The sequence below is a fragment of the Protomyctophum parallelum genome, assembly GCF_964188405.1.
Source record: "Protomyctophum parallelum genome assembly, chromosome: 17".
Lineage (NCBI taxonomy): Eukaryota > Metazoa > Chordata > Actinopteri > Myctophiformes > Myctophidae > Protomyctophum > Protomyctophum parallelum.
The window spans coordinates 39,287,520-39,302,300 of record NC_139719.1 but is presented as its reverse complement, the minus strand read 5'-3'; the positions used below and the strand labels follow the sequence as shown (position 1 = coordinate 39,302,300).

Genomic DNA, 14,781 nt, shown 5'->3' with positions numbered 1-14,781 from the left:
TCATCGATGGGGAATACGAGCTAATAGAAACTGCAGGCTTTCTAGTCCTGAAAAGTTGCAATGCGAAAATGGAAGCCATCGTTCTCACGATAATGAAGATCTAACTATTTGTTTAAAACAAATCTGACTAATGATGATGTCACTGGAAGACGGTTTCTAAACTGCCCACAGCCCTCCTATGAGACACAGACTGAGTAGAAAAGAATCGTGCCATTTTTTCATGATTATTAGTGAGGACCTATTATATGAAGATAGGTTGAAAAGTGGTGAAGTGGTCCTTTAAGGAAAGGACAACTTCCACAGTAGTAGCTTTTTCCTATTTTCGATTATTTTGCATATTTTCCTACATAATGCCCCATTTGCATATTTAAAAATGTAAAATCTGTAATACAATAAATCATTCATCGTGTGATTTATTGTCATCGTGTAAGTACTCAATTGGGGAAGTTTCATGGTGATAACAATCTAATATGGCTTTTATGGTTTATACGTTCCAATTTTGGCTCATGGACTAAGAACCAAAAATAACTGAACCGGTTCCCATTGGGAACCAACCAGTGGAAAAGGGGCCTGAGAGCTTGTTAGCCTAGAAGGTTGTTGAAGTGCATTGTACCCACCAGAACAGAACAGAACAGAACAGAACAGAACAGAACAGAACAGAACAGAACAGAACAGAACAGAACAGAACAGAACAGAACAGAACAGAACAGAACAGAACAGAAGTGCATTGTACCCACCAGAACAGAACAGAACAGAACAGAACAGAACAGAACAGAACAGAACAGAACAGAACAGAACAGAACAGAACAGAACAGAACAGAACAGAACAGAACAGAACAGAACAGAACAGAAGTGCATTGTACCCACCAGAACAGAACAGAACAGAACAGAGCAGAACAGAACAGAACAGAACAGAACAGAACAGAACAGAACAGAACAGAACAGAACAGAACAGAACAGAACAGAACACAGAACAAACAGAACAGAACAGAAGTGCATTGTACCCACCAGAACAGAACAGAACAGAACAGAACAGAACAGAACAGAACAGAACAGAACAGAACAGAACAGAACAGAACAGAACAGAACAGAAGTGCATTGTACCCACCAGAACAGAACAGAACAGAACAGAACAGAACAGAACAGAACAGAACAGAACAGAACAGAACAGAACAGAACAGAACAGAACAGAAGTGCATTGTACCCACCAGAACAGAACAGAACAGAACAGAACAGAACAGAACAGAACAGAACAGAACAGAACAGAACAGAACAGAACAGAACAGAACAGAACAGAAGTGCATTGTACCCACCAGAACAGAACAGAACAGAACAGAGCAGAACAGAACAGAACAGAACAGAACAGAACAGAACAGAACAGAACAGAACAGAACAGAACAGAACAGAACAGAACAGAACAGAACACAGAACAAACAGAACAGAACAGAAGTGCATTGTACCCACCAGAACAGAACAGAACAGAACAGAACAGAACAGAACAGAACAGAACAGAACAGAACAGAACAGAACAGAACAGAACAGAACAGAACAGAAGTGCATTGTACCCACCAGAACAGAACAGAACAGAACAGAACAGAACAGAACAGAACAGAACAGAACAGAACAGAACAGAACAGAACAGAACAGAAGTGCATTGTACCCACCAGAACAGAACAGAACAGAACAGAACAGAACAGAACAGAACAGAACAGAACAGAACAGAACAGAACAGAACAGAACAGAACAGAACAGAACAGAACACAGAACAGAACAGAACAGAAGTGCATTGTACCCACCAGAACAGAACAGAACAGAACAGAACAGAACAGAACAGAACAGAACAGAACAGAACAGAACAGAACAGAACAGAACAGAACAGAACACAGAACAGAACAGAACAGAACAGAACAGAACAGAACAGAACAGAACAGAGAACAGAACAGAACAGAACAGAACAGAACAGAACAGAGAACAGAACAGAACAGAACAGAACAGAACAGAACAGAACAGAACAGAACAGAAGTGCATTGTACCCACCAGAACAGAACAGAACAGAACAGAACAGAACAGAACAGAACAGAACAGAACAGAACAGAACAGAACACAGAACAGAACACAGAACAGAACACAGAACAGAAGTGCATTGTACCCACCAGAACAGAACAGAACAGAACACAGAACAGAACAGAACAGAACAGAACAGAACAGAACAGAACAGAACAGAACAGAACAGAACACAGAACAGAACAGAACAGAAGTGCATTGTACCCACCAGAACAGAACAGAACACAGAACAAACAGAACAGAACAGAAGTACATTGTACCCACCAGAACAGAACAGAACAGAACAGAACACAGAACAGAACAGAACAGAACAGAACAGAACAGAACAGAACACAGAACAGAACAGAACAGAAGTGCATTGTACCCACCAGAACAGAACAGAACAGAACAGAACACAGAACAAACAGAACAGAACAGAACACAGAACAAACAGAACAGAACAGAAGTGCATTGTACCCACCAGAACAGAACAGAACAGAACAGAACAGAACAGAACAGAACAGAACAGAACAGAACAGAACAGAACAGAACAGAACACAGAACAAACAGAACAGAACAGAAGTACATTGTACCCACCAGAACAGAACACAGAACAGAACAGAACAGAACAGAACAGAACAGAACAGAACAGAACAGAACAGAACAGAACAGAACAGAACAGAACAGAACAGAACAGAACAGAACACAGAACAGAACAGAACAGAAGTGCATTGTACCCACCAGAACAGAACAGAACAGAACAGAACAGAACACAGAACAAACAGAACAGAACAGAACACAGAACAAACAGAACAGAACAGAAGTGCATTGTACCCACCAGAACAGAACAGAACAGAACAGAACAGAACAGAACAGAACAGAACAGAACAGAACAGAACAGAACACAGAACAAACAGAACAGAACAGAACACAGAACAAACAGAACAGAACAGAAGTGCATTGTACCCACCAGAACAGAACAGAACAGAACAGAACAGAACAGAACAGAACAGAAGTACATTGTACCCACCAGAACAGAACAGAACAGAACAGAACAGAACAGAAGTACATTGTACCCACCAGAACAGAACAGAACAGAACAGAACAGAACAGAACAGAACAGAACAGAACAGAACAGAACAGAACAGAACAGAACAGAACAGAACAGAACACAGAACAAACAGAACAGAACAGAAGTACATTGTACCCACCAGAACAGAACAGAACAGAACAGAACAGAACAGAACAGAACAGAACACAGAACAGAACAGAACAGAACAGAACAGAAGTGCATTGTACCCACCAGAACAGAACAGAACAGAACAGAACACAGAACAGAACAGAACAGAACAGAACAGAACAGAACAGAACAGAACAGAACAGAACAGAACAGAACAGAAGTGCATTGTACCCACCAGAACAGAACAGAACAGAACAGAACAGAACAGAAGTGCATTGTACCCACCAGAACAGAACAGAACAGAACAGAACAGAACAGAACAGAACAGAACAGAACACAGAACAGAACAGAACAGAACAGAACAGAACAGAACAGAACAGAACAGAACAGAACAGAACAGAACAGAAGTGCATTGTACCCACCAGAACAGAACAGAACAGAACAGAACAGAACAGAACAGAACAGAACAGAACAGAACAGAACAGAACAGAAGTGCATTGTACCCACCAGAACAGAACAGAACAGAACAGAACAGAACAGAAGTGCATTGTACCCACCAGAACAGAACAGAACAGAACAGAACAGAAGTGCATTGTACCCACCAGAACAGAACAGAACAGAACAGAACAGAACAGAACAGAACAGAACAGAACAGAAGTGCATTGTACCCACCAGAACAGAACAGAACAGAACAGAACAGAACAGAACAGAACAGAAGTGCATTGTACCCACCAGAACAGAACAGAACAGAACAGAACAGAACAGAAGTGCATTGTACCCACCAGAACAGGGCCGGTTGTCGAACCAGGGTTCTCTGTAAAACAAGAGCAACAGCATAGATAAGAGAACGGCCACAAGGGGGGAGTAATTTCTGCTCCCCGGGCCTCTTACAGCTTCGCCCAGGGTGATGGCTGCTCAGATGGCTTAGATGAGTATACACAGCTTCGCCCAGGGTGATGGCTGTTCAGATGGCTTAGATGAGTATACACAGCTTCGCCCAGGGTGATGGCTGTTCAGATGGCTTAGATGAGTATACACAAGGGGGGGCCTCTTACAGCTTCGCCCAGGGTGATGGCTGCTCAGATGGCTTAGATGAGTATACACAAGGGGGGGCCTCTTACAGCTTCGCCCAGGGTGATGGCTGTTCAGATGGCTTAGATGAGTATACACAAGGGGGAGCTGTTTACCCATTTAGGCCTGACGTCGAGAAAAATAGGTCTTCCGAAAGAATATATATATATATTCAAAGATTTGTGCCGCATTTTCACGATTTAAAGAGACCTACAAGCTCGTAGCGTGCCACTCGGTGGCACGCTACAAGCTTGTAGATCTGCTATTTTTCAATAGCTAAAGTATAACAAAACACCAAAAGGGGTTCCCACCCAAAATGGGTTTTAACCATTATGAACCCTATATATAGTGTACCTATTCTGGGACAAACAAAAACTAGCAGATCCACAAGGTCCAGTAATATAACACATTTCCGCCAACTGATTTGGTGTACACTGTGTAGAGGACAAAATGGAAGGGTCCACTTATAGACCCCTGTGGGTCCCTGCAGGTCAATGAAGTACTTAAAGTGGGTTGACCACTTTCAACATGGCATCTTTGTTTTGGGAATAGGAGTGACACGAACAAATAGATAGAATATGTCTTGCTTCATTTGACACGCTGGTCTACTTTCCCACTCCCAGACCCGTGATTCTCAAATATTTCATGGAGCCCCGGTGTTGTATGCATTGGTCCACGTACAGTATAACGCCATATCTCTGAGAGTGTACAAGGGGGGGGTACCATTTGTACACTCACAGAGTTATATGGACCTGTAAAGGCCTGTTTGGTTCCTATCTATCAATTATTTAGCTGAGGATCGACCCCCTCAACCTGGGGGGGGTCCTCGGTCCCCCCCACTTTGAGAAGCACTCCTAGACTGCAGTGGCGTGCACAGACATTTAGAGGGGCAGGTGCTCAAGTGAAAAAAGGGCACCATGTGCAGCACATTTTGGTGCTTTAGCTATTGAAAAAAGCAGATCTACAAGCTCATAGCGCGCCACCGAGTGGCGCGCTATGAGCTTGTAGGTCTGCTATTTATTTTTTAATCGAAGAACCACTGACATAGAAACATGGCTTTAGATGATATAGTAGAAGCGTTTTTTATCAAGATTTGATCAATGTCACCGCATGGTCCACACACTACAAATTAGTAGAGCACATTGCCAAAAGGGCAGGGGGTGCTCTAGCACCCCCTAGTGTCTATCTGTGCACGCCACTGCCTAGACTGATCTACTGCCACCCAAGACGTATACGACGTATGAGTAAACTCATGTCCGCATGCAGGTTATACAGGTTATATACCTGGGCGTCTCTCAGGCTCGGCCCTGCTGTGATGGTGGTAGCTGCGCTTTCCCAGCATGCCGTGCGGCCCGTGGGGGAGCGAGGATAGGAGGCGGCGAGGGGGCGGAGCCTGCAGGCCCGGAGTGCGGTGGGACCGCGGCGGAGCTTGGGCCGCCGGGCGGGACTCTGAAAGCAAAAAAACGACACAAACGGGACACGTACGGTACGACCGTCGACTGTTAAAGGTTTGGACACGTACGGTACGACCGTCCACTGTTAAAGGATTCGTGACATTCATTTTCATTCATTTATTTTAGCTTTTAGGACCTCAATTACACGCCAAAAAAACCCCCTGAACTTTGAACATTCCGTGGATTTTCTGTGGTCTGGGGTTTTCTCTATGTGTTCTGAAGCCTTTTGAGCCACAATGGAAACAGGCAAAACAGAGAAAACAGTGCCATCTGCTGGCAAATCCCATTGACATATATGGGATTTGCAGGCTGTGACATCACAAACAGCAGGAAAATCAGAGCACTTGTTTGAGCCAGACCACAGAAAATCTATTGAATGTTAAAAGTTCAGGTTTCTTGGGTGCAATTGAACTAAAATAAATTAAGAAATGTTACAAAACCTTTTCTTTTATGTCACAACTCCCTTTAACTACGGTACATCTGCAAAACATCAAACTGTCTGTAATACCAATCAATACCAAAGAAAATCACACTCGGGTGAAGTGGTAGTGAGGGGCACCCAGCCGCCCACTGTGGCTGCCACATGACAAGCATTAAAGGGATTGTGACATTAAAAAAAAGGTTTTGGAATTGTTCTTATTTTTTTTAGGTTTTCTAATCTCAATTGCACCCAAAAAACATGAACTTTTAACATTCAGTAGATTTTCTGTGATCTGGGGTTTTCTGGCTCAAACAGGTGCTCTGATTTGCCGGCAGTAAGTGACATCACTTACTGCAAATCCCATATATGTCAATGGGATTTGCCAGCAGATGTCACTGTTTTCACTGTGTTGCCTGTTTTCATTGTAGCTCAAAAGGCTTCCAAACCCCAAAGAAAACTTCAGACAACAGAAACTACACTGAATGTTCAAAGTTCAGGTTTTTTGGGTGTAATTGAGGTCATAAAACCTAAAAGAAAAAAGAAAAAGAAAAGAAATCAAAATTAATGTCATAAAACCTTTAAGTCCATAGACGTGGCTTTTTTTTTTACTAATCAGATTTGAATCGCATTCCTTAAGAGCCTTGTTCAGACTGCATACAACCAATCTGACTCCGATCTGGATAGGAAATCAAATTTGGCCCGCCAGTCTGAACAGGGCCTTTAAGATACCTCTTTGGTCAAGCAACAAAAATAAATCCACCTTAATGCTGTTGGTAAAACAAGTTGAATCCTAATCAAGAGTTGCAGTTCTTTAGGGCAACTGGTGACCCAGGGGCCACATGCCATGTGGCCCCCAACTTCACTTAATGTGACCCTCAGGTTAATATGGGAACACTGATGTGTTGATTGATTATAATTCCAAACATGCATACATTACCCGCTATAATTACTTCAGTCTATATTAGTAGTTTAACGACTAGTATTAAAATGTTAATGTCTTTTTTTTATGTCCAATGTATTTATAACATAAGTTAACATACCGGTAATTCAAATGTTAACTTTTCAGGATTTCAATTCAAATATAGCAATAATAGCCTATCTACAAGCTCAGAACGTGTCGCAGTCCGTCACGTTTTGAGCTTGTAGATCGGCTGTGGAAATATAGTGGCCCTCTCCATCGTCAAAGTTGCCCACACCTGCTTTAGGGCACGCTGGAAAATGAGGTTGCTTTAGGCCACTGGTTCTCAAAGTTGGGTCTGGCGGAGTGTGTGTCTGCGTGTGTGTGTGTGTGTGTATGTCTGCGTGTGTATGTCTGCGCGTGTGTGTGTGTGTGTGTCTGCGTGTGTGTGTGCTACCAAGGTGTAAATTACCAAGGAACTGCAGCACGCTGGTCAAAGTGCTCCGCGGGGTCGTTCTGGTTTTTGGCAGTCGAGTCGCCTGACCCTCCGAAACCCTTAACATATCTAAACCAGATACACACACACACACACGTGCACACACACACACACACACACACACACACACACACACACACACGTACACACAGGATCACAGATATCGTTTGGACTGCATCGTTGTATAAACTCATCTCCCTGGCCTTTCTCTCGTCTCTGTTGAACACACATGGCTAACGTCTTCTAGGACTGTCAAATAACGTCTGCAGTACGTCTGCACAATGACTAACACACAGTTTGACCTGATAAAAAGGGCCTCTCTTAAAAAAGGAACTCCATTCATAATTCACATTTTCCTCGCACAGGGAAACGCATTCAGATGTAATGAATGTTAAGTGTTTTAATGACCTCAAGGTTGGGCACACAGTCTGCATTAGCCACTTTCAAACCGTTCTCTGTACTTCGGGGCATGTCATTATTATTATCATAGGCACATTTCAACATTTCTACTAATTTGTTTTTTCTCTTTTTCCAGATGAAAATTGTTAATCTACACGTTTACGACAAACTGCTTGTAGACGCTTCACTTCCTCATATGAAGAAGTAGGCCTTAAAGGACTAGTTCACCCCAAAACAATTACTTGTTTTCTATTAATTAGCCTACACTCCGTGATGCCGTGAATTGTTGTTGCATTCCTAAGCCAATAATTTGATGACCGGTGAGACTCACTGACCAGCGGCCTGGTCATCAGATTATTGGCTCGGGAATGAGACAAAAACAAAACAAGAAACAACAACAATATCCATGAATTCAAGGCTTCATGTGTGTTATTGATATTTTGGTTGTACACTACTTCAAGTGATTAATATCCCAACTTACTTATGAAGATGGTTTGACAGGGATACAGGACAGGAGTCTCTCTCTCACACACACACACACACACATTGCACACACACATGCACATACAGATAAGTACATGCTCACATGCACACCGCCGCCAACCCCAAAGATAACGCTGTTAGGATAAAGTTGTCACAACGGAATGTGAGGGTTTCAATGGCAGCAGGCATTTTTGGAGGTAGAATCCATGCTGGGGAGGAGAGGCGGTGCCTTGGCGGGGAGGTCCCTCGGGAGCCAACAACAGCCAATCAGTGAGTGCGGTGGAGTTGATGGACAGGTACACAGAGACACATGAAAGCACAAGGACTCATAGAAGATGGTTTCAGGTTGTGACTTTATTGTAGGACTACTCTCACATTCACAGAGTGATGAGAGAGAGAGAAAGAGAGAGATAGAGAGAGAGACTACTCTCACATTCACAGAGTGATGAGAGAGAGAGAGAGAGAGAGAGATAGAGAGAGAGAGCGAAAGTAGGAAAAAGATGAGAGATGGAAAATACTGCAAAAAACAGAGAAAAAGAGAGAGAGGCAAAGAGGAAAAAGAAGGGAAATGGCTCTGCATGGTAAGAAAAAACCCACCGATAAAACACAGCATGTCAGGGTCTATACTGCATGAGACTGTAGGTAGGGTTTTCTGAGATGGTTTGCCGGGGGCATTGGATGGATTAATCACATCACGAAGAGGACGGATGCATGACGCCTCATTTATAATTTGTCGTACGGAACGCGTCTCTCCCCCAGAAAAAGAACTTTCGGCGAGCGGCGTGTCCCAATACGACGGTATATAAATTAAGCATAATACTTGAAACTTCAGTTGAGGGAATGAGCAATGAGAGAGAGAGGGAACTGATCACAAATGATCGAGCAAGACATGAGATGTTTATGCATGATCCCGAATCATTCTGATTCCTGGAGTAAAATGGACGTGACCGTGCCGAGTCTCAACTAAAGGCTCATACATAGTCTGGATTTTCGGTGGTGAGGTGACCACCGAACTACATGACATGACGTCACGAGCCGCGGTGAAGAGCAAACCACCGCCACCGCCTTCTTTCTGTTTTTACTCACCACCGCTCAACGTTATTTCAACTCCGGTGGTCACCTCACCACCGGAGCGCTGGTCACCTCACCACCGAAAATCCAGACTATGAATAGGCCTTAATCTACAGCGGGAAAGCAGTCACTGATCAACCATTTGATCCTCTTTGCTCCCCAACGAAACAAACCTCTCCTATGCCCCATCCCTCTCACCCAGTCAAAGTCCCTTTACCCTCCTGCCTTTCTTTCAAGTTTTGTCAGTCAAAATAAAAAGGCCTTTCATAAGTACAAGTACAGTGCCACAAGAAACACAAAATCACTCCCATCAAAAAAATGTACTCATGTATGTACTATTAATTGCAGGAAAAAAAGCCCTTATGCAAAATAGCTTAAAAGTCTTGGTGAAACACACACACATCTTGGCTAACATTACCATCAAGCAAAAGGCAATCATCCTCAGAATCTGATAGGCTGAAACATTCCTGGCTGAAACAATTGATTCCGTCAATAAAGACAGCAAAGACTTTGGCTAGCCGGCCCCCCCAGGGGTGCTGTGCAAAATAGAGCTTCTCTTATTATTAAAATAATTTCTCCTACTCTCTACCTACCTATATAACCTTTAGCAAATATACGGCTCAGACTACAATATTGTTTTCTATCTTATTATTAATATCTGCTTGTTTGTAACAGGAAGAGCATTGAATAGGATGTGTGTGTGGTTTGGTGGCTGTGATTATGAGTCCATACATGTCTTTTGTGCGTGTGTGTGTGTGTGTGTGTGTGTGTGTGTGTGTGTGTGTGTGCGCGGGCATACTCCCATACGACAGCCCTGTTGTTGATGATGAAATGTGGCCTGTACAGAACCATGGCTTTTGGTTTAGAGCGAAGTCAAGACCGTAAAAAACAAAGAACAGGAAAACACAAAACAAAAGCAAAAAAAAGCACGAATGGAAGAAAAATAATAATAACTCAAGAGTTATGAGGACAGGCAGTCTTTATTGGAAACAGGGTGGGGGGTGGGGGTAGGGGAGAATACAAAAAAAACCCAAAAATAATAATAATAATATAACAATAATAATAAAAACAGAGAGACAGACTGGGGAGGGGGCGGGCGGGGAGGGAGGGAGGGAGGGGGGGTAGAGCAGCGAGGGGCGGAGGGTTTGGGGGGGGGGGCTGATGGATGGAGGGTCGGGTGCCGTCAAGGGTGAGGAGGGGATGCTGTGAGTCAGTATGTGTGTGTGTATGTATGTATGTCCGTGTGTGTGTGTTGTGTGTGCGTGCGCACTGAATGTATGCCGGTGTGTGTGTGTGTGTGTGTGTGTGTGTGTGTGTGCGTGCGCTTGTGTCCGTAGGTGTGGCGGCAGCGGAAGTTAGGAGGAATTGAAAGAGCTCTTACACTCTGCCTTTATGGCGCCACAGTTAATGGGCACAAAGGGGCGGCGCGCGGCCCGGCGCAGCCTGATGACGTCGCGGCACATGTGCCGCGCCAGCTTGGTGAGGCGGGTGGCCTGCAGCAGGAACGCCTGCTTGGTCTTCATGGACGACTTGGGGCTGCCGCTGTTACGCACGGGCACCATGTGACTGGACTGGCGAGGGGCGTGGCCCCGGGAACGAGGCTCCTGGGGGTGGAGGAGGAGGGGGAGGGGGAGGGGGGGGGGGGGCAGGTCGACGGAGCAAAGCGAGAGAAAGGGAGGAAGGAGGTGGGTGGGGGGGTGGGGGGGGGGGAGAGATGGAGAGATCAGATATGAATGAAAACGGTGTGGTGTTTTATTGTATTAGAGTTTACTGACATTAGGTAAAAAAAAAAAAAGTAGATTAAACCATTTTAACCCCTTTTGGTGTTAGCATTATGTTGTGCTTTAGCTATTGAAAAATAGCAGATATACAAGCTTGTAGGTCTGCTATTTTTGAAAAATCGAAGAACGACCGACATAGAAACATAGCTTTTTCAGAAAACTGTCAGGATGCAGAAGACATTTATACTTTTATAGAATCTGATCTCAGGTCAGAATGGGTTAAGCATAATTCAGGCTTCACTTAGTTTTTAGCCGAGGCGACGTTCACAGACAGTTAAGACACACGTGGCTCCTCGATGCAAAATAAAGTAATACACAGTGTAAGGGACCGTAGGTCTGGACACAGTATTGATAAGCTTCTGTTGTGCTGTGCAGCAGCAGCAGCAGCCCACAATGCTTTGCAGTCTTCCCATTCGCTGCTATGCTTGTGTTTATTTTCCAGGTGCTGGACTCGTGTTGCAGTCTCTCACAGGCACCGACATTTTGCAACTTTTACACGGGGGACTATAGTTTTCTCGACAGACTTTGTCTTGCCTTTTTTTTAGCAACAAAATCCTCGTTCCTATCGCTCACCGTGGCATACATGTAAACGCTCCTTTCTTTCAGGTTCTCTCTCTGCGCAGCAGGAAGAGGGAGGATGAAGTAACTACGGTAGCCCGCGGGCGAGTGCGAGAGAGATTACCCAAAATACCCTAGTTAAAGTGTCGTTTTAATTTTTTTGACATCGTCCAAATAAAAAAATTAAAACGCGATTTCGATTTAAATTCGATTAATCGTGCAGCCCTAACGGACATTAAAAACTTTTGTATCAAGTCAAGGGCCCCCAAATTGATATCTAGTATTTGGCTGCCGACCCCCATGTTTAAAGAGTAAATAATGCCAGAAGAGAAGAGCACCCAAATGGGTTAATAAACAGTAAATACATTTCCAGGCGGGTTCCGATTTTGTCTGCTCAATTCATTGTGTCATCACTTCCTATTTCAGTTTAAACTGCATCATGCAAGTTATCTCCCCTGATTGGATAAAATTGGTAAAGAGCTAGAGAGACAGAACCTGTTACTGAACAAACACTCTAGTCTATAGCAATGCTACTACTATCAGAATATGGAGCTACATAACAATTGTTTTAACAAAAAGAAAATAGCCTTTAATAGCTTTATTCTTAGATTTAGCATTCGTTTACATTTTCCCGTCATTAATATGTTTCCCGAAGCCGAACGTATCTATAATAATGGAGTCAACGCCTGCTGAACATTACTGCCATTGGTGTGATACTACTGGATATGATTCCTTCACTGGATTGTCTCACAAACAGGCACCCCCAACGCTACCCCTCTGAACCCCTCTGTCCCAACCCCGCTCCCTCAGGTCAAACACTGCCCACCTCCCGGAAACACACACATCTAATAATCGAACTGGTCAGAACGGGGCCTTCTCAGTAGGAATGGACCTCGTTAATTTTTATTGATCTTATCGAGCCGGGTTCTTATCGAGCCCACTATCGAGCATTTTCTATTATTTCGTGGAAAGACAGGAGACGGGAGAAAAGGTCAGTTTTAGTAGGAATTTTGTCCACTCAGGACATCGCGGCATTAAACAAACTGCCCCGCCGATAGGATGTTTCTGGATACAACGTACATGTATGATGGGATATGGTTCTGTATGCAGTGGGGACCTCATCTTTTTGTATCGTCTTGGTGTTATGTGCTATGTGTTGTTTTTGATGTGGGTGTTTGAACAGACTGTGAAGACAAATATCCTTCGGGACAATAAAGATTATTATTGTTATTTAGATCATGCCGTTTCTCAGACTAATCTCTAACTAGTAGGACTGCTCACAGCAGTATTCTTTAGTTGGGCTGGCCTTCCTTATCCACACGCAGGATGGATGCAGCACTGGCATGTCTACGGAGCTTTACTTGTTAATCTCCCTTCTCATGTTCACTCAAAAATCGTTTTAATTAGAGACCTTTTTAACCTCCGATCCACTGTGTGGACAGAGGCAGGTTAAAAGAAGTCGATTTTTATTTTTCGACCATTGGTCTTGGAAAGATCCTCAGACCCGACCGACGTACCTTGGCAGCCTTAATTTCCCGAAGGAGTCCGAAAAGGATTTACGGCGAAAGCCCCTCACCAGGTGTTGTTCCTGCTCTGAGATTTAGCCCATTATTTAATGGGCTGTTTTGTTGTATTCTTATACATTTTATTTGACTTCAGTAGTCCGTCATATGGCCCAGGCTGTGCTCTGTATTGTAATGTCCTGTAATGTAGTATTTTTATTTTTATAAATAGTGCGACTTATCCTTTTCTTGGCCAGTTCCTTCTTGTGAAAGACACTCGGGTCTCAATGTTACCGTTTACTGGTTAAAATTGGCTCCTGGTCCACACCACGTTCGCTTTAGAATAGGTTTTTAACGACCACAGACCTTAGATCTACGGCAATAGGTCCTTCATAGTGGTTATGATCGATCAAGTAGTAATGCTACTTACATTAGCACTGGGTTGCTAGGTGTTGATGTAAACAGGAGAAAAATAATCGTCCATCTTGATTGCCGCGCGCAAGCCGCGCATTCACACCCACTGTTAGCCGCGCATTCACACCCACTGTTAGCCGCGCATTCACACCCACTGTTAGCCGCGCATTCACACCCACTGTTTGTTCCTTTCAAATGCCATTATCTCGGATTCCTTGTCCCAGATGGCATTTCTGGTCAAAACGAGCTTTATTCGACGGTCCATATAGGCAAAGTAGTATATAGGGAAAGAAAAATATCCGACCCGTCACAACACACGTTACATAAGTAACACCTGGTTCAAAATGAACGGGTGAATGAATGAATTAATGCTGTCTGGAAAAGTGTTAATGTTTACACTCTCCATCCAGAGCTCTACGGTCGACGGACCAGCTGCAACTGACTGAGCTCATGACCAAAAACAAACATCAAAAATGGTGCAACTCCGTGTGGGGGCCGCCCCGTGTCCGAAACGGTCGAGAAATGACAGAGTTACTGTGTGGGGACACCTCTCTACCTCTCTCTCTCTCTAATTAGCAGGCAACAGTGCAACACTATCTCTCTCTCTGTTTCTAGCACAACAGCGCCACTTTTGCCCCTACTGGTACTCTGAACATAGGGACAGGTACGTGGACATAGGGACATAGCTGTTCCTTGGAGTGGTTGCACCACTCAAAAAGGACTAGAGGTGATGGGCCTTTGCTGCGGCTGCCCAGAGGCTCTGGAATAGCCTGTCACCTTATATTAGAGCCACCCTCCCACACAGTCCATAGACCTTTTTTAATCACTACGAAGAAGACACACATAATGCTATTTCCTCTCTCTGGCTTTTGAGCACAGCTACATTTGATACCATTGATTTCACCTCATTTTTCTGACGAGCCATATTTGAACCCGTTTTTTCCCCCAATTGTTGCATGCACTTATTGTTGTACTCGTTTCTCCTGCTGTGTTGGATAGCACTTTGGTTG

General features: G+C 44.0%; 1 protein-coding gene across 4 annotated transcripts in view; it reads right to left on the bottom strand.

Moving 5' to 3' along the window:
* The window catches only part of mta3 (metastasis associated 1 family, member 3), a 52,448-nt gene that overhangs the window by 8,786 nt on the left and 28,881 nt on the right, over positions 1–14,781 (bottom strand). For 3 of the 4 annotated variants that reach the window (XM_083788041.1, XM_083788038.1, XM_083788039.1), the window contains exons 14-17: positions 10,898–11,120; positions 7,540–7,632; positions 5,579–5,743; positions 4,006–4,037 (exon numbers count right to left, since the gene is read on the bottom strand). In XM_083788041.1, the coding sequence (XP_083644167.1) occupies positions 4,006–4,037; positions 5,579–5,743; positions 7,540–7,632; positions 10,898–11,120 (513 nt within the window). Of the gene's footprint in view, positions 1–4,005; positions 4,038–5,578; positions 5,744–7,539; positions 7,633–10,477; positions 11,121–14,781 lie in introns of those variants that run through there. The other variant, XM_083788040.1, reaches the window with a different exon arrangement.